This window comes from Falco punctatus (genome assembly GCF_963210335.1).
Source record: "Falco punctatus genome assembly, chromosome: 11".
NCBI classification, from domain to species: Eukaryota; Metazoa; Chordata; class Aves; order Falconiformes; family Falconidae; genus Falco; species Falco punctatus.
In genome coordinates, this window is record NC_137591.1 from 21,625,735 (window position 1) to 21,647,429 (window position 21,695).

Consider the following 21,695-nt stretch of genomic DNA (forward strand, 5'->3'; position numbering starts at 1 on the left):
ATACAGTGTGACACTTAGTACACTTCAACTTAGCTATTTCAAGTCTTAAGAGAAACGCAAGTAAATAGGTATCTGTTTCCTTGGGTGGCAAGCTTCTCACACTAGTTTTCCCTATCAGTCCTAATACAAAGTAATTATTATCATCTCAGCCATTTCCTTTTCCTCACCTTCCTATTTTCCATTACGTAACTATAATTATTATTGATTATACTAATTAGGATTCATTGTGCTTCAAAGACATAATACTTGATCTCTGTCTCCAAAAGGTGACAATCTTGCATTTAGGCTTAACATCATGAGTAATAGCAAGAGACAAGGGGACCATTAGATGGAAGGACAGGAGTGACCACTTCAAAAACACGTGATCTTTGCCTTAGTTAACTAGCTAGGTATTTGTAATTAAGTAAACTCTGAGCTCAAAGCATTTTCATGATGAGTATATGGAAGGGAATACTACTAGTGTGAAGCTTATTTATTTATTTCAGAAAAGCGGGTTATCTTGAGGGCAACTATATTTATCTGAGATACAGAGCATGTGCACTTCACTAGTCTTGTAAACTGAACGGTTTGCATGCACACCAGGGATTCTTTACTTCCATTCCACAGAAAGGTACAGTATGAGTCATGCTCCCCTGTAAACAGGCTCTGTTTACATGTCTGTCCCTCACCTCATTGGAGCTCTTTGTTTCTGTGCTGTCTTCAGTTCATTTCTGCATTTTCTTCTAGCCTCAGATCATTGTGTGCCACTTATGCCCAGGGTTACGTGATAAAGGAACAGTGATAGGAATTGGGCTTCTTTGTATATTCCATTCCCGCTGTCCACCAAAACAGATTCTCCTCCTCAAAATACTAGGAGTTGTGTGTGTATTCTAACGTTATTACTTCATTAGGAAATCGCATGTCATTGTTGATATGTCACTCATTTTGCCATACCTTGAATACTACATAGGAGGCCAAAGTACCTGACAGTCGAGTACTTGAGAAAACAAAGATTCCATAGTCTAGTAAAAATTATATCATCTCTGGCTTGGTCTATAGGGTGGAGAATTTTTGATATTCCAAGGCCTGGTTTGTTAATTGAGCCTCAGGACTGAAAGTTTTTGCAGAAGGGCATAAAGAATTATAAACAGACTTTGCAAACCAGAAACCTGGTATAAGCCACCACTCACACAGGAAGAGCATGTTTTGTCTCATGGAGGAGTCAGTGATGTTGCAGAAAAGTGATTATGAGCGAAGAAAAAAAAATTCAAAAAGAAAAGTTAAGAGGCCTCAGTAAAAATGTTTTTTCTTCAGCCTCTAGGTCCTTTGTCTGGTATTACGCTATCTGTAATGAGCAGTCTTTGCAAATCAGACTCTAGCTACTTGTGCTGCTAAAGCATGTACGATATATTAGCTGTTCTGAGGCTTTATCTGTTACAAATTTTGTCCATTACTGCACTCCTATCCATTGCCATACAATAGGAATGCCAAACAGAAGCCATGTGCTTTTGTTTTGAGCATGAGTTGGTGGGCACTGTGAGGGTGATGTTGGTAGGCGTTAACAGACTGTACCTCAAACACTTGCAGATTGGTGAGCATAGATGTGCCTGAAAATGTAGCAATGCTAAATATACCGCACTTCTATTTCAGATATGATTCCAGGCATGCTTAGTGTTTTGAAACAAAATGGAGGACAATGTTCCAGTTCTGGGGAGCAAACTATAGAAAGTAAGTTGTTTTTTTCCTTGTAGTAGATTCCAAGTTCCTAATGAAAACATTTTGAAGAGTACTGAACAGAAATTGTAACCTGAGTATTCCCTATCGTGTTAGCTACTGAGGGAGTGGGGCCTCACCTGCTTCTGTCTTTGAAAGTGAAAACTCAGTGCAGCCCTGGTGACTTAGCGTCATGAGAACACATCCTGCGGTGGCATCTCACTGCTATGCAGAGTGAAAGGAAGGGCTTGGGAAACAGTCAGGGAACATCTTTGGAACTCTAGACTCTGATAGACTGACAAGTTCTGGGTGCCAAGACACACATCGCAGACCTGGCACATCTGGAGAAGACCTTTGAATATTAAATTTTTCAATTATTTTTAAATTTAATTTACTTTAAATGTTATTTAATTTTTAATTTTAAATTAATTTAATTATAATTTAATTTTTAAAAAATAAATTAAATTAAAAATAATTTTAAATAATCATCTGATTCTACAGAGAAAGGACATAGTTAAACAGGTTTTTTGTGGGCTTCTCTTCTGCCTGCCAAGTTCCAATCAGGATATGAATATATATGTATTAAGGCAATATCTAGAAGCCCCAAGGTGTTCTTAAGCGTTGAGTATGATCATATAAGCAGTCATAACCCTTGCTCCAGTAAGCTTATTACTTCTGTTTGCAAACATAATTTTTTATTTATTTAACTGGTCTATTTTTATTAATACAAAATTCAAGAGTCTAAGTGCTTGAAAATGTTAATTCATTATCTGGTGAAATTAAAACCACTTTAAATTAGCCAGCGTAGTCAGAATTTAGCCCAGTAGGTACATGCAGCACTTCCACATTACCCACTCACTGCAGATCATCAATAGCCTTCTGCAAAGAAACATGAGAGAAACCTTTCATTCTGTGTCTAAGTCACCAAAGTCAAGCTATTTTCAATCAATGAATGAAGCAACTTCCAGACTAAAATATTTGAGAAGTCATTTACATCTACACAAAATGTGAAAATAGATTACAACCAAAAATTATTTAACTCACACTTAGAATTCTGATTCCTTCCTGATATGTCAGAAGTATTACTTGACAGCGACACATTTTTGGGGTTTGTGGACAGAAAACCAAATGTTTTTCCTCAGTCTTTGGTATTTGGACTTTCTAATCTACAGTTGAACCTATGAAACATATCTCCTTTATCACATCTAAGGCAGGCAGACTAGATCGAAAGGGAGATTTTGTCAGTTTTCAGGTAAATTCTTCAACTTCTTTGGGACTTCTCAGGACAAGAGAGAAAAGGAGTGGGTTTTTTTGTAATCATGTTCACATTCTTTCTGCCGCAGTTATCAATAGCTCTTTACTAAATTGTTATTTAATTAAGCCCAAATTAAGCTACTGATGCTTTTAGGAGTGGGTACACCTTTATGAATCACCTTGATTTAGAATGCTAAAGATTCTACTGGTGATTGTTTATTTGTAATCAACTGAAGCTAGTATAACTGATTTATCAGAAGTAACCAGGTAACAATCATAGCATTGTTCCCAAAATCTCTAATGTATGAGCAGAATTTTTCTGGATGCCGTCCTTCTTGGCTTACTCTGTTGTAATTGTTATTTTGTTTCTATTTTTTTTTTCTAAAAAGTCATTGTTATTGTGGTAAGAATGGAATGCTTCTCTGAGAAAGAAGGCCATAACCAAAACATTTTCCTCAGTTATTCTTTGTTCTGTGGTTCCAGTTGCTGCATTTATATGACAAGATATGCACTGTCATACAGGTGATCATTTAGATGTCATTTTTTTAAATTGTTAAGTCAGATCCTGTAATCTTATACATAGTTCTGAGCATCAGAAATTCTAGAAGTAATCCAACAGTAATTACTTAAAGAAATTAATTATAGTTTGAGCTATGTTTGGGTTATGAAAGCTTGGTGAAAATACAGACTAAAGTTGTATTTCCTAACTGACCATTTTATACATGAGTTTTAAAAATCTGTCATAGTGTTAGTATATGATTTCTTGCATAAAAATGTTCCATTGGGTAGTGTAGAAGTAGCTCACAAGCTGAGGATATAAGGTAATTATTGACTGTCAGCAATAATAAATCTCAGCTACATTAAGATGTACTTGTGCCTAAACTGTGAAAGTAGCTCTCATTCCAAGTCATTGAGAAATCTTCATCTATATACATTAATTAGTTGAGCTACTCGGCAAGTTTTTTCTTCTGCTGCTTCAAAAATGATGAATAAATGAAGATGAAACAATTACTGTTACTTTCAGTTCCGGTCTAACCATGTTCAGATATTGGTATGCATCAGACTTCTCATGATTTATTAGTACACAATAATACCATGTGCAATGCCACTGATCAGTGCCACCTGCCTCTTACTGTGTCATCTGTGTTCTTCCTCATCATTTTCTTAGAGTACATTTACTGTCCTCATAGAACTGCCAAGTGCTTTGGGATGAATTCTACTTCTGAAACTGCAAAAATGGTCTGGGCATAAAATTGAAAATGGAGTTATGATGCAACGCCACCCAATCAAGCTCTTGGAAATAATTTTCACAGGACCGATTTCAGTGTAGCAAGCTATCTGCAGAAATGATAATAGTCATTGCTCAAGCCTGTCACACCTAACTTCTTGTTTCCTAGGCCACATAAGTAAACAGTTGTCTTTGCATATATAAGTGTATCCACACCTCTCCTGTCCCATTATTTCTGAGCAAAGAAGGGTCCTTCATCTAGATTAGCAGATAGATTGAAGCAGACACCCTCCTATTTTCGTAACACTAGGTATCATTTGATATGCTTGCAAGTGGAGAGGATAATTACCATTGCTGGTACTATCAGTGACATTGCTGTTACTAGTTCCCAAGCTTCATTTTTAGGAACCTGGTTTTATCCAGTACCAGAAAAAAACAGCTGCTTAAAACTTCAGCTCAGTTAATGATTAATTTTCTCTCACATTCAATTCAACCTTTTATTATTTTGTACAAATAGTTTTGTTAGGAAAAAATATTTTAAGAAATAGCTGTAGATTCTGTACTTACGAATTCGCTCCTAGACTTTCTGATATGCTGAACATGCTTTACAGATAGTTTGAGCTTTAGTCTTGTTAATGAAAATTACATTAGACCTCATATGTTTTTAATTTTCATTCTTCATTAGCACTTCAGTTTGGTAGGATCCAATGACTTTCTATGTGTCAAGCAAACAATTTCTTAATAAATTTATTTTTTTCTCACTCTAAGCTCCAAAATAATATCAATACGTCATATGTCATTAAGTAGGAAGTAACTCAGGTTTCTAAGGTGTGTTACCGACTCCCCAGCAGTTCAATTCAAGACTACTGCTATCATCTAGAACTTTGGAATGCAGCAAATGCTTTGCTTTATTTACCAGTGATGAACTTGGGAGAAGTTTGTGGTCTGGAAGTATCATCAGTTCAGCGTGAGCTTCTGGAGTACGGAGCCAAGGAAGAGCAGATATCCTTAGGGTGCTGCAAGATCTGTTCCTGAAATTAATTGTAGGGTAACCCTGATGAAACTGTTCAAAACAGGATATGGTGAAACACAGAGCACTCCCTCAGCTCTCTCATAAATCCCTCCCTCCTCTTTCTATATTCTCTCTAAATAACTGTGGCTAGTTGGAATTGGAGTGCCACTAATGCTACACTTTCCATTCTACTTTCTGGGTTGCTGTGGTTGTTAAATATTGGAGACTGAGACTTACATAGATGTAGTTTTCATCCATCTCCCATCTTTTTGTCTTTTTCTGATTTTGAAGACTATCTCAGTTGTTATCCACCATTTGTGTTTGCTTAGATAGCAAATCACGGTCATACTGGACAAGTATTTCTTTAGACCTGTGAGGACTAAACCTGCTCCCACGCTGCAAAAATCAACTCACGGTTGCACCCTGTTCCAGACTTTTCACTGTAGTAAAAAATGTCTAGCTTAGCAATACTGCAGCCTGTGTATCTGGGTCTTGTATTACCCAAATGTTTAAAAAGCTTTATTTCACAAGATTTCTGATATACAAGAAGTGGGTCAAAAAGTCTTTGATTAAAATAAGAACTTACTTAGAAGTTTGTGTCTTGAAAGCATTCAAACATACGCTTCCTGTTTTAGTGGTAAGTGGAAAGTACCACTCTAATTTACTATTATTAGCATATCTTAAATGTATTAGCAATTCTAATAAATCATTATTTAATGGTGTGAAAGGTCTCTCTCAACCATGTACAAGAAGTCCAATTTGTAATTTCCACAAGCAGCACTGCAGATCAATAGCTGTATCATGGCTAACATCCTAAGCCAAACCAAGGGAATGACTGCATTTTCGTCCAGTCTCATTTTTGGTGTGTGGGAGTTCTACAGCAGGAGAGTCTCCCTTTAGCTAGAAAAGCAAAACCACTAAGATTAGATCCAGGATTACAAATCCAACCATACAAAACTATGAGGTTTGAAAAATAAAAATAACTTTTCTCCGTATTTAAAATACAGATGATGTTTACATATTTTTTTTTTATCAGAACTAGAGCAAAAAAAGGAAGCTGATATTCTTATGCAATCACTTTTCTTCTGGCCCTAAAGAAATTTGTTACTGAGTCACAAGAACTGACAATTCTGTGTTGCTCGAATAAAAATTGATATTTTTTAAATTACTATTTTTGGCAAAACCTTATCAGTTGGGTGCCTCCAAATGAATTTTCCCAGATTTTCTTTTAATTTTTTTTTTCTGCTTTCCACTTAATTTGCGTGAAGCTGCTACAGCATACTGAGGAACGTGCATATCTGAACTAGCTTGTGTTTCTGTAGTGAGAGAATGAGAAACAAGGTTACCATTAACCAAGAGGTCAGAAAATGTTGTGGTGTGTCTCAGCCAGTATCATAATAAATTAAGGGACATCCCAGTTCCCCAGGGCTTCAAGTCATCGCCGTAAAGGTCGGTGTCAGCCCTTGAAGCTTTGGGTTGCACCCTTCTAACAAAGTGGCTCTCTACAATTAAAAGACACTTAAATACTTTCAAAGTATAAATTATAAATGTATAAAATTTTAGGTACCTTGCAGGTAACCACATAAACATTACAATTTGAGGTTTACTCTACATGAATTATAAAGGAAGTTAATTTTTCTACTCTAAACTTATTAACACTATACATTACGAATATGAATTATAATGAAAGTTAATTTTTATGCTCTGAAATTATAAACTTCCTGTAGTTACCCATTAAACATTTAATATTGATACTGGAAAAAGGAGCAGATTTCATTCAGAGGGTAGCTAGGCTATTGATCATTTTGTTGGTTTTCTATGACTTGCTCTTGTAACTGTCTGTATGGAGGGTTTATATGGGGGAAAAATAGAAAGCTTATGACTTTCAAAGACCGCTCATTGCTCTTACCAAAAGCTGAGTGGGAAACAGCTGCGTTTGAAGGTAGTGGTTAGTATTCTTCTCAGTCTTTAGAGCTACTTTAGAGTCACTCAGACTTGAAGCTTTGAAAATGTTAAACTGGAAATTCCGTGCTATTTACAATTCTTTCTTTGGGGACTCAGTCCAGTGGAGGACATGCTTTGCTGGCTCCTCTTCTCTCCTCTTTTACTTTTCTCATTTCATCCATTATATGCTCCTACCTTCTTAGCAAGGTACAAGAGACTGTGCGATTTAAAAGCTCTGCAGGCTTGGCACAGCAGTTTCTGTAGCCGAGTGGTATGGTATGTCCTTTATAATTTCACACAGTTCAGATTAGATGGAAAGAGAATTGACAGGGGAGTTTGAGAATGGGCTGGGCATGATACACAATGTTATATCCTTTTTTTCTACCCATATAGCAAGATTCAGGGGGAAATAAGTAATCTGTAGCTCTTACTTTAGTGTTTTAAATACCTCTTCACATTTTCCTAAATTTTTTAAATTCCTAAATTACATGAACATGTCATACACATTCTTCTTCCTAAGACTTTTTTTGAGGAGTGGTTTATTTTTACTGTTTTTTACATACCAACTGTATGGTACCTTGTCCCTGTACAATCCTTCAGTGAGCATTTCTGTAGAGGAAATAGGCCAAATTTTAATACTCTCGACCTTGCCCATTCCAGTTTATCCACTTCCAGCTGTACATCTTCTAATGCCTACCTTAGTCATGCCAAGCTCACATTTTTCTCCACTGAGTGTTAGGTCCTGCTGGCAGACACTGCCTTCAGAGTTAAAAGTAGGGCTCGTTCTCAGCTGTAAATCTCGGTGGTGTTACAAGCAAGTGTAGATTTGTACAGACCTGTCAGTGATGTCAGCTTATATAGTGTAGTTACTGCATTCCTTTTGCTGAAAGCAAATATTTGGAACTTACATGTCCCAATTTAATTTTAAAAGCACAGATTCTAGAGTATAAAATAGAGTATATACTAGAAAAGCCCCGGCTTTAGTGGATGATCACTTTTAGGTGTTGGGTAGGCCTTGTCACAGTACATGTATTTTTCAGCATTCGGCAAATCAGGTGAATCCTGCTTGATTTAAAGTTTGGAGTAAAGTTAATCCAAGAGTTTTCAGAGGTTAAGTGCTGTCTGCTGTAGTATATCTGGTGTGGTTTGTCCTGCAAGAGCCTGTATTGAGCACTTTAGAAGACATATATATTAAAATTACTCTTGTTGCAAAGGCTTACCAGAGTACAGAAACAGGCAGAAAACAGAACGGTAAGAGAACAGGAGCAGTCCATTCAGGTATTCCTACATCTAATTTGTAACTTAACATAATAATTCATAATTTGTCATCTACTTAATGTACTGCTGCTATACAGAATTTGCATTATTCAGATACTGTCAAGCAGCAGCAACCGCAGTTGTCCTGTGTCACCCATTAAATACCCATGAAATACTTGTCCTATTTCAACACTAATTTGTGATTGAGTTTTTGAAAATTGCTATAGTAAATGGTAAATTTTTCCACTATATGAGTTTTGGCCACTTACATATCATAATTGGTCTTTTGTTTTACTTGGGTTGATGTGAATCAAGTCATTTGGTGATGGAACTCAAAGGTGCAGCTACCTACAAATCAAATGACATATTTTGCCTCCACTTAGAATTGCTCACTTTCCAACAATATAGCAGTTCAGTAGGCACTAGTGTGATGTTGTGGAATCTCCTGATCTTTAAATGTATGAAACCATGAAATGTGACTTGGGTGTGAGAGGATCCTTATTCATCTGAGTTGCTGTGGAAAGGCTCCAGAATGGTGTAATGGAATCTTAAAAACTGGTTAGCTAGCTAGTTGCTGTGTGTTTGACACAAAAACATGTGAACTTAATGTTTACTCCAAGATTTCATATTTTTTTTTGAAATATGAATCTCCTGTGGACTGATAACATTTCCTAGAGAAAATTAATTTACATTTCTAAAGCATTGTGAATTGAATGGATTAGATAGGAACAATGCTACAGTTTCTAGTCCGCTACCATTGAAAGACTTTATTTCTGCTGATTGTAATAACATTCCTAGTAATCCCGTGAAAGCCATGCCTTACCTTTGAGGATGTGTTCTGTAGCCAGTGATACTAGAAGAGCTTTCTCTGCCTCTTATATACTGTTTTCTCTATTACATAACACTGTCCTAATTCCTTGGTGTTTAGTAATATACATTTGGTAAAAGTGAATGCTTATTTCCTTTTTCAAAGAAAAAGGTGGCTTGTTATTTCCTGTAGTCAAAGTACTGGCTGTGGATATCAAGAATTTTTAAAGGTATCAGTAGTGGGGTATTAAGTATTTACAAATGGTATATATAAACATACATTCACTTCAGGTGACCTTTTAATTTGAAGAGGAAAAAACCACGTTCATTGACATTTAACCAGCACTAAAACATCACAGAGAATTTAGGTGACCAGTATTAATTCGTTATCACAAATGAAATGAGGATTGCTATGGTGGAAGCAGGAACAACAGTTTCAAGTTGTTGCCCAAAAATAAGTTACCAGTCATTCTGTCAGTATGAGTTGTTTGAGGTTGTAGGAGGTAGTCATGACAATTTTTCACTTCATGCTGATCAAAATCAGTATAGAAGAGTATTTGATGTCATGTCCTCTTCTCAATTAAAAGAATACAAGCCTGAAAAAAACCAAACCCAGGAAATATTGATGAGGAGGGAGAGGATGGGACACTAGAGAGAAGTGAGGCTTTGGGAAGTTAGAACTGGCAAGTATGAGTATCTAACATTAGTTACCTACATCCATAGAAAAGTTCCTAAAAAGGTTATGTAGTTCTTTTTTAGAGATTCTAAGCATTCGTGGTTCCCACTGACTGAATTAATTAGGTTTCTTTTCGCAAGTGCGTTCAGAATCTGTAGCTGCATTTTGATCTAAGAGTATGTGAATGCCAGACACATTAATTGAAGACCCATTGTTTTCTAGAATATCAGAGGAAAAATCAACAAGGAACTAATATGTGTGCCACTGTCTATGACTGATCTGTCACATGGTGGAATGTACTAGTCTGTAGCAGATTTCAAAGCCCGTAGGTGTGTTTGTAAACTTTTTTGTAGGCTGATGCTTCCAGTCAGATTCTAAGACTAGAGAAAGGATGTGTCCTTCTCTAAAGAAGGTACCTTTTTCTGCAGACCTGCTGGGTGTTAACAATTTATCTTGACTTTGGGGTCCAGACAGTACACACAGATACCACAAATGAAGTAAAAAACAAATTTCTCAGTAAGTGACTCACTTGATTAGCCAGGCATTTCTGTGTAATGCAGAATTGTGATATTGATGTTACAAAGTGACTCTCCTAAAATCTTCCCACCAAACATAATCATGCTATTACTGTTTACTCTGACAGCAGCTTCCTTCCATCCAAGGAGCTCAGCACATTTCACAACCATTAAGCCTCCCAATGAAATAGTTAAATATCATTATCCCATTTTCTAGATGAGTTACATAGAGATTAATTGCTACAGTCACACAGGAAATTTGTGACAGAGCAAAGAATAGATGACAGCTCCCCCAGCTCTCATGCCTGTTCTTTTGTTTATAAAATTACTCTTTCTGACCCCAAACAAAAGGCACTCCTGGTTTTGGAGCAGCACTGCTAATGTGTGAACTGAAAAGGTGGATTACTGAATCAGTAAAAGAAAAAAAACCAAGAGCAGCTTTGCTGCTTTACTACTAATATAATGGAGGAACTGAGCTATTATTGGTATAGGGTTGCTTTTAAGTAGACAGGTTATAAAGAATGCAAGAATCCTAGACCTGAATTTGAGGGAGGGGAAGGGGGAATTTCAGCAATTTGATGCAACACCATAAATCTTGTATGACCAGCATAGAAGAAACAGCTGTTAATCTGGTCTTGAGTCTTCAACGTACTGATTCATTCTTGGTCTTTCTGATTTGTGTATGGCTGAATCTCAGCATTTCTGTTTAAACTGAGCAAATGCAGTGTTTACTGTGTGGGTCACAGGGAATGATGCTGGTGTTTTCTTTTTCCTAGTGTGTGAAAAAGGCACAAATCACTTATGTGGCCCATGTCCATGTTAATTCCTTTGGTGTATATGAAGAGGTCCGTATTTATTTGCTGACGCATGAGTTATGTCCAGTTTCTGAATGTACAGTTGAGTGCAGGTAAAAGAGCAGTGTTTCTTTCTTTCCCCATCCAATACAGCAAACTTCTTACACGTTAACCACAATCTTCCCAAATTCACATTGACTGTTTTTTTACTTCACAGACGTGGTAGCTCTATTTATTGTCTGCTATGTTGTTCTACAAAAAGACTGGCATTCAGTGGAAAGACTCTCCTAAGATGCATATGAAATGGAAGTAAACATAATGTAAGTTAAAAGTAAATTAAATTACAAAAAGGGTATTTGTGCTACCAGGGTCTTTTGAAATTTCACAGTGTATAATTTAACAAACTATTACACAGTTACAAAGAAAAAAAAAAAAAAAAAGAGTACTCCATTGTTAAGTGCAAATAGAGCTTTGAAACAAGAGATTCAGAGTGTTTGTTCAAATTCAGGAATGGAAAAATAAAAGTGAGGAAGATATGAAGAAATTTCTTAAGACAAGGTTTGAGTGACTGAAGATCTAAGACAAAGCTCAGGCTTCTGCTTTACCGGCAAGAAGAAAGGGACATGATGTGCACTTAAGTTTTATCACTCAAACTAAGTATGCTAACTGTACTGATATGCAAACAAGCAATGAAATAATATGTGAAATGCATCACATAAATGCTTACACATAAAAATATGTCAGAGACTTTGATTGGAAAGTTACTGTAAAAGTGAAATACTTTAGCATGTTTGTTTTAATTTTTTAAGATTATACTTACTATTTTTTACTATAAGGTTTATATACTTAGAGATTTCCATCTGTAGTATAACAGTGTCTATACAGGGAGGTATCATGCTATTTGTGATTTGTCTGTTATATATATACACACATAGTATGACAACAATTGTATAAAACTTTGAGCTGATTTATACTGTGTGTAGAAAGAAGGTGGGGGGTTTTAAATGCAGAAGTAGAAATTTGGAGGTCTGTGTCCTTTGTGTGTTCTGAGAGAAATATGTTGAAAATAATTACTACATGTGTTTATTGTATGGTCTAATTGTGCAATATTATCCTGCCTATCGATGTAGTTTTAAATCAGAGGAGTCCATTAGGAGGAATTCCTGGCAGATGTGAAAATATAGTAGAATCCTGGAGATAGCAAAGATACCTACATGAAACAGCAGGAAAGCCATTAATTAGGGATCATGCTCAGCCTGACTCTGACCTGGGCTGATTAAGTTTCTTCTTTCAGTCAGGGTTAGGGTGGAAGATTATACTTATGAAATCTTAAAGATGCTGGCCTACACAGAGAAAGGGCTTGAGTGAACTTTTCAGGGAGTGTCGCTGAGTGCTGACAAGGACTGACACATACCATGAGTGGCAGCAGACTTTCTGTATGACCTTGGCCGAGTCACTTAATCCCTCTGTGACTTGCTTTCCTCATCTGCAGAATTAGGTACAAACAATAATACTTCCCTGCTTCACAAGGAGCTGTGGGGATTGCTTCATTATTGTTTGCAAGGTGTGTTCAGAGACAAATAGAAAAGATGCAGTGGAAGTGTCATCATTTATTGCTGGAAACCTGTACAATATCATATACCTTGTTGATCGTGTCCTGGAAAATATGTTAACTGGCTATCTGGTATTATCAGAAACCACATGAGCCCATCATACCTTCCCTCTTCCTTTTGCTTCCTTTATGCTCTTGTATTCAAGTAGTTGTGCACATGTTGTTAGGCAAAATTAGACAACCTCCCTGCCTATCAAAAAAAAAAAAAAAAGCCTTTTTCAATGATGGCTGCTTTTTGGCTTCTGTAAATGATGAAACCTGAGACACACACCCCAAAACTACATTCACATTCTCTTACCTAGGAACATCCTGTATAGATTGACTTAAAGATAAGTAATAGATTTCCTTGTTACAGTTTCAAAGAAGTGGATCCCAAGTGTTTATGTTCATTTTGAAGTCCAAAGGAATGTCCTAGTGTAAGCATCTCCCTCCTAGTCTAGAAGATTGAAAGAAACTCTTATAAGCTGCAGCTGTATGCTTATTAATATCAGATCTGTGCATTGTCTGATCACATGCTAGTGCAGATTTCACGAGTATCACTTATGGACATGCAGCAATGTTTCTCTCAAATTAGCCAAAACTCAATTAGCTAAACAGTGAAAATCTTTGAGCGAAGGAGAGTGCATCAGCAAAGTGAGTTTATACCAATGAGTGTTTTGTGTTATGTAGCTACAGTATTTTTGACTCAGTACTGTTGGGTTGATAAAGCTCTAAAGCTAAACTTACATTACTGAACCCTAGCTGCTCACTCATGAGTGGGCCATACATGTATATGCATTGCATTAACTCCACTATACAGATTCATCCTCTAGGCCACAGGGGCTTACAAATACATTTCAACTGTGTTTGAAGTATTCTGGATCCATAGGTACAAATTACATACAGGGAGAATTTTTCAGGCATGTGTAAGAGACCATTTAGCTTCTCTGTGACTGTGAAAGCAATGAATTTTGATTGTTAGTATTAAGGCTCCCATTTTCTGTTGGGCTGCATATCTTGGTTGTGGTATCCCTCTTCTGTACTGTCATCCATTCCATGAACAGATGTTTACATTTACTTAAATCCAAATATAGAGTCTGGTAAATCACTAGAGAATCGTGGCTTATATGAAGTATTGCATATGTCTGCAGCCACACCCAAGCACTCACCTTAAAAGCACATAGGGACAATACTATTTGTTAGCTTGCACAATGCATGAGATAAGATTACTCAATGTTCATATGTCATTGCTGTCGTATGTGCTGTTCATGTCAGGTGTTTCTTCTGAGCAGCACATAAGTGTGTGGCATCGATAAGCTATGCACAGCCTTTTTCACCCTCATCTCTACTGTGGCAAAAAAAAGTTTAGTAGAAGTAATTCATTTGATCACTCCCTTTATATTCTTTTGTAGTCTAGTCAAACCTTTCTTGTTTTGTTTATTAATTCTCATGCAAGGCTTCCAGTGACATCATCTAACTAGGACTTTCGGGGTGTGGACCATTATTGTTATTTATAGAGGACCAGACTTAAACTAATGCTGGCAAGGTTTAAATCAGACAAGAAAAGCGCTAACATGAACAAAGACAAGATATTAAAGACAATAAGGAGTTGAAAATTTTTAATATGACTGAAGGGATAATTTTCATATCTCTTTTTTCTGGAAAAATGTATAAATTACTGGTTTGCTGAATTATCAAATAGTTACACACTTATCAAGAGTACATCTAGTGTTCTAATTTCCTTAAGAGTGCAAAATGTACTATGTAAATTTTAGTTGGCTCTTACAATGTACTATTTTAATGTACTATCCTTTTTTGAATAACAACATTATACTTAGTTATAACTAGAGCTATTCTGAGCAGTAATGCTACTGTATTATATGTTGTATTTTTAAGAAGAGAATATAATTATTGAACATAGCAAGTATAATGTTCCCTTATAAATAAAAAATGGGGCAATACATAAAGGCCTTGGAAATAGGATATAAATATTGACACTAGTGTAAGGCAGAAGAAATACTGGGTTTGGTGGAAAAGTAAATAACTGGTATCTCCTCATAAAGTCATTATGATACAATTTACATAGCCTATTAAGAATCCTCAACACTCAATTTAGGCTAGAATGTGTTTCAAAATAGCACTTTCAAGTTACAAAAAGTATGCTGTAGGATTGCAGCAGTACAAACAACCTCTTATTAGCACTGATACTGTACACTCAGCAAACCACTTTCATTTGGAGATGAAGTGCAGGATATTACAGAAATTTCTTGTAATTGTCAAAGTTGGTGTCAGAAAATCAAATTTTATTTTTAACATTTATAGGAATTTTTTTTGGCCTTCCCTCTTTGAACAAGGAGGAAACAAAGAAAAGGACTAGGATTGCTGGGGAAGGCAGCTGGCACTTCAGAGCAGGCAAGGATGTTCAGTAATAATTGTTTTCTTTGTCAGAATTTTAGAAAATAGTGTTTGTTCTCTGCCTTCCCATTCATTTTTATTGTTTCACAGAGTCAGTTTGGAGTGCTCAACAAAGGATTTATATGGTTATAATCTCACCTCTTCATATCTGTAAGACCACTTCTTAAGCACATTTTCTCTGAAATAATTTTGGAATGGTTACTGTTTTACCATATCATTCTCCCAGCACACCTGAGGTATCTAAGTAAATAGTTTGCCAATTCTCCTGTGAAGTCCAAGACTCAGCAGTATATCACTACTGCATCCTGGAAAGGTAAGGATACCAGACCGTGACAAAAATAACCCTCACATCTTTTACCTTGTTATTCGTGTATGTACGTTGACATTAGCTGAAGCGTTGTTATGCTTTCTAGCATTTCCAGTTACAATCTAAGTTACAAGACCAAAAATAATCTTTGGTTCACAAGCCGCAGAGACCAAGCTGAAGGCTGTTGAGGGTCATGAAGGCAGCTGAAGGTCATAACGTTGGTGAAGAAAAAGGAAACAGGCTGCTTGGTCTGATTTGCTTTAAACAGCTTTTAGTGAAAACAAAATATTTCTAGAAAACTCTGCCAGGGTTTATAGTCCTTTATTCAAGAAGATACTCTTTTGCTTAGATGAGTAGCTGACGTCCCCTGTGTCCACCATGTACCCTTTAAAACCTTCCCCCACTGCCCAGTAGGGATCCCTTTCCTTCCAGTGCTCTGGCCTCTCTCCCATGTTCCCTGGCTTGTTCTTAAAATGAATTGACTCACCCTTGGTGGCACAAGACTGATGTGATTATTTTAAAGAAAGGCCAGCTAACTCTCTCTTTGTGGGCTGCCATACAATCAGAGACCCAAAAACCCCCAAACCGTGGCTAAGACTGAAGGTGTTCCAAGCACCAGGGAAGTCCATGTGCATACAGTGTGGAGCTGATCTGCACTTGCACAGTAGTTTCAGTACATAGCAAACTTTGTAATCATGGTTTCACCAGAGTCAGGAATTTACCAATAGTTCAGTTTGTATTTAATTTATGATCTCAAAAGTGTCCTTGCAAGTGTGGAGCCCTGAAAAAGACTTTTTTTAAACTGGAAGTTATGGAGTACAGGTAAACTAATACTGAATCAGTGTCCTATGCTTGATTCAGTGGAAATACTTTTCCTTTGAAATAAACCGCAAGCAATATGTTGTGTAAGATCTGGGACAGCAGGTTTACAACTCTCACATTGTAAACTAATGGTCTGAGTCTTCACCAGCCTATTCAATATAGTATTTTATTAGTGTTACAACCAACATAAGCGTATTGTTTATCTATGTTTCTTCATAACCATAATATTACTGAGATGACAGCAAATCATTGCCTGACATTTATATATCTGCCTGTCAAACCAAGTATTCATGGAGTACTCATTGCTGCTCAGAGTAGCCTGGAGTAATAGTTCTGACCCCTATGGTTACCTCTCAGTATCTCCTAGCTGGTAGTGAAGGAGGTCTTGCATAAATATATTTCTGAGATGCCATCTCTTTGTTTATGTGTTTCTAGTGTGATCAGTTAACATTCCTTTACTCTGTCATTTCTTTGACCGTGTTGCCAGTACGCTGTTGCATTTGTGGTGTGTAGCGTGCATTTTCACTGCTATTTATAACATTGGTATCAATGATAAGTTTGGTGGTACAGCAAGAGAAGGAAGATTGTGATCTCTTCCCTGATGGATAGTAGCAGATAGGAAGTAATGTCTTTCACAATGGAAGAATATAAAAAAAATGGACTTGTTAATTAAAGGTAATTAACTGAAAGAGAATACAGTTAGTTAAATACTAAAAATCTTTAAAATAGATAATGTTCTTAAAATACAGCATTTTGAATTTTAAGTTCATTTAAAATGCACAGACATCAAGAAGTTGAAGTTTCTTGTGAAGAGTCTTTGGTTTGTGGATTTTCTGGAATTGCCTGGTTAAATAGAGATGTCTGTCATATTGTTAAGGTCCTTGAATGCGCACCAGAGAAGGTGAAAGGGCTGGGAGGAATGTCCCATGAGGAGCAGCTAATGAGTCTGGGTTTCTCTGGTTTTGAAAGAAGGAGGCTGAGGGGCAACCTCATTGCTTCTACAGCTTCCTGAGGAGGGGAAGTGGAAAGGGAGGTGCCGATCTCTTCTCACTGGGACGTGGGGATGGTTCAGATCAACACCAGAGGTTTAGGTTTGACATTAGGAGACGTTACATTAGGAAACATTTCTTTATCAAGCGGGTGGTCAAACACAGGAACAAATTTCCTAGAGAGGGGTTTAGTGCCCCAAGCCTGTCAGTGTCTAAGAGACATTCGGACAGTGCCCTTGATAACATGCTTTAATTTTTGGTCAGCCCTGAAGTGGTCAGGCAGTTGGACTAGACAGATGATCGTAGATCACTTCCAACTGAAAATATTCTATTCTATTCCACCTGTTATCCGGCTTTTGGTCTTCTCCCAGTCTTCAGCAGACACCTTGTGAAAATGCTTCTGAAGAGGAAAAAAAATGTTTACTTTTTAATGCAGGTCAGATGCAGTAACTTCATATCCTTCTCACAAGGTACATGAGATAAAAGACGCTCATCAACTCTTTGCTCTGAGAAAATGCTCAGTGGTGTTACGATGATTGGAATTTTCCATGTCCTTTCCAACTGTAAGAAAGAAGCGAAGAACTAGCAGCAGAGTACTCTGAGGTCAGCTTACACAGACCAGCAGAGAATATTTTACCAGAACTGCTCATGGCATATTACTAAGGCTTTTGTGTAGTTAGCATCCTAGTTTAGGCTATCAGCCTTCAGAAGCCTTGCCTACCCCAGATGCCTAGTTAGAGGTCAGAGGGGGCATGACTCACCCCTGAGGAGCGTGTGCTGGCATCGCCCCACCTGGGCAGGGGACTCCCACCTGCCCTGGCCTAATTTCCACGGCAGAGGCACGGCTGGCGCCGATTGGCTGTGCCGGCTCCCCGCCCCGCTGCCGATTGGCTGAGCCTCCCGCCTCCTCTCTCTCATCTTGCTGGGGCACCCGCGCTCCTGGCTCCAGCTCTTCCACACTGACCATAGAGGGACCAGAGGATGCCCACACATCAGCGTTCTGTTGATAAGGTGTGTTGTTGGGAATGCGGTGGACAGGGTGCACGCTAGCTGGTGGTATCTATTCTCAAAAGCTAAAGAGTAAGTCTGTGGCTCATCAAGAGCATCTAGGAGGAGAAAAGAAAGGAGGAAAATACTCATAAAGGATGGGATTAGAAAGGGGTATTCAGAACTGAGTCTTAAACTGTTGGCAGGATGGACCTGCCAGGACTGTTTTTTTCAAATTATGGAGGGGTATTTATCATATTAAGTAAATGCTCTATATTTAAAGGCTTTTAAAACAACTTTTGTCTCTGTTCAGAAGTTTGCCCAAGGCTCTGGAGAAGCAAACCGCCAAAGTGTCTCTTCTTGAGTCCACTAGACTTTGAATGCAGTAGCTAACTAACTAGCACTCAGGGATTTAATTGTTGGCCTGAAGTTGTATTAGACTAAACGTGGAAGATGATTCTTAACGTAGCAGCTCAGGTACTGCAAAAATGAGGGTTGCATAGGCTCACAAGAAAAAGGGATTGCATCTGTGATAAAAAGAAAGAATTAGAAATTATCTATCAGATGAAGGAACTGAGGATACAGTTAATTTTTTATAATTATATCCACTTAGAAGCTTGAAAGTAATATTTATTTGCCAGAATTCCCTATGCTCCTCTTTTATAAATTTTTAATTTCTTGACATTTTTCATGGACAAAAGGTAAATTTGTGATGCAAGATAACCTGATTGCGTTGAGTATGTATTGGAGCTCAAGGACCATGGAAATTATTTTCTGCTTTTGTCTCAGGTCTGGACTTGGAATTTTGTAAATATGCCAATATCTCTGTTCCTCATCTAAAATGAAGTTAAAAGAGTGGGATGATGAGACTCTTAGGATATCTCTGGAAGCATTAAATCGGAGAGCTGATGCAAAGAGAAGGCATCTCAACCATGTTTCAACTTGTTGTGGTTGTGTTTCTGGCTCTCTCCTAGCTAGAATAAGAGGAAAGGACGTTTCAGACTGGTTTTCTTTTGTAGCAGAGTGCAGCTCCAGACAATTTTCCAATCCTAGCTGAACTAGTGCTAAGGACTCTGCTTTGAAACAGAACATATAATTAGAAACAGATTTTTTTTCCATCTCTCCATGAGTCAGACAAAGATTTCAACAACACATACACCAGTTCTTATTAAATCACTGTTTACCACATCTGTTAATATAATAGCACCTACATGCTGTACTTAAAATTTAATTAGAGGTGGGCCATGTCAAAATTGTCACAAGAGATTGGATAACCGCACCCAGCATCCTGATACCAAAACATAATGCTTACCAGGATCCCATTTAAGTGACATTTTCATGAGACTTTTGGGAGGGATAGTCTTCATCTGCTCTAAAGACATAGTAATGTGCATATATAGCTTTCCTGGTTGCTGCACTTACTGGTTGTGACACCGTGCAAAGCTTCATCATCTTCCTATAGGAAATCTTTCAACACTTCACAGTGACCTGCTTTATTATCTGTTGACTCAGTGGCTTTTTAAAAAGTCGTTTAAGTTCAGAGTTAAGTGCATGGGTGTTTGGAATTGCGTTCTGAAGTTTCGCTCCCCTGCTTGCAGATGCTTCTGCTACTTACTGCCTTAGCATATACAAACCCAAATGGTCTTAAGCATTCATGCACAAATTAAGCTGCACAGGTAGATGATACAAATTGAACATATCTCCCACGTTGTGTTTAAAATGCTTTAAAAAATCTCAAGTAAATACCTCCATATCCCATAAGGTAATCCTGTAGCAAACAACATGCAAAACAGCATTATTAAATACTTCTTGTGGTTTAACAGTTGTATCAGCATTTTTGTAACTGAAACAGTGAGATATTCTTAAGATATAATGACCACAAATTATGTGGCACCATGGTTAAATGCTTAGACTTCGAACATGGGACAAAATCTGGTATTAAACACCTGAGATTACTACTGGGAAATGTTTCCGTTCTTTCTTGTAAACAGTTTGCTGCCGGTGTCAGTACTACAAGTAAATTTCAAAGAAAATACACTTTCCACTGACAGTCCTTAAAGACTGGACTTCAGTCCTGCCTGTTAGTTATTTTTATGAATTTCGGTACTGGGTATAATTTATTCTTAACCCATAGGAAGCATGTACTAACAGCTTAGTATTTTTACTAAGTATATTTTACATTTAGAAGTTCCAAAGGACTTTGTGGAAGTCTTTTAAGTCCTTCAGGAAACAAGTATTTTGAAAAACTTGTCAGAGTTCTCTAGTGCATTTAACAATAGATTTCTTGGCTGTCTCTTGGAAGTGGGAGTAGGCAAGCAGGCAAAAGAGAGCATGGTTGCCGTGGTTATGTCTACAAAAAGCAGTTTGAGAGACTAAGGATTGTGTCTTAGTTCTTGGATAATGAAGGAGCTGAGCTAAATCTGTCAGCTCAATAATGAGGAAGCTTGTTTCAAGCCTTTTCTAGTCCAAAGCCATAATGCAGCAGAAGAGGCTGTTAATGGATTGCTGTCATGTAACCAGAGAATTTAAACTTCCATTAATAATTCAATATTTTAAAATGGAAATATTTGTGTCATTTATTGCACTATTCTGTCAGTGTATATAGGTATCTTATTTCAATTTATTTTCTTTCAAACAGATGAATGTGATGAAAGCCCAGCTTTCTAGGCTTATTCTGTTTCCTACCTTGGAGAAAAGCAAATACTTGTCAAACATGATAACTATTAAAAAGAAATTGCTATAAACTATATTGTCTTTTTGTTCCACAGATGACAAGACACTCCTGCTTTGTTTTTTTGTTCTGTGGGATATTTTTGCCCAGAATCCTTGGTTTTCCACAGACAAACACCTCAATTGATTGTGATTCTCTGTTACCAAACTATGAAGCCGAACCACAGTCATCTGCACCACCATATATTATTGCTGTATCTTTTGATAACTTTGAGCCAGGAAATGAAATCAAAGGTAAATAATCTGAATGACATAAAACCTTTATCTGTGTCTCCCAGAATTACCAGTTTTCACCAAAATTCCCCCATTTGTGTCTCAGTCTAGTTTAGTTTATTTTTTAATTTCAATTTCAAACTCTTTCATCTATACCTGAGATATTAATCTTTTTTAAAATGTTAATATGTGTATATTGTGTAACTGAAAATATATTCTTTTTTTATTTTCCTTATCTAATAAATATATCTTAATTTTATGTTACAGTCTTTGACAAAATTAAAATGAAATGGGACAGCTGGCTAAACTGGACTAATAACTAGTTGCTTTTTAACTTTGTATTTGAGTGTTTGCTGTTGTACCAGGCCTCTGCAATACAAAGGGATCCTAGTCATTAGACATTCACATGCCATCAACTTAAAGGAAAATAAAAATTCAGGATGAAGTATAAGACAGCTCAAG

The 21,695-nt window shown here is 37.1% G+C and overlaps 1 protein-coding gene across 1 annotated transcript in view; it reads left to right on the forward strand.

Moving 5' to 3' along the window:
* The window catches only part of LOC308071560 (reelin domain-containing protein 1-like), a 47,094-nt gene that overhangs the window by 11,467 nt on the left and 13,932 nt on the right, over positions 1–21,695 (forward strand). The window contains exon 3 of the mRNA XM_080407164.1: positions 1,630–21,254. Within this exon, the coding sequence (XP_080263290.1) occupies positions 21,059–21,254 (196 nt within the window). The 5' untranslated portion in view covers positions 1,630–21,058. The remainder of the gene's footprint in view (positions 1–1,629; positions 21,255–21,695) is intronic.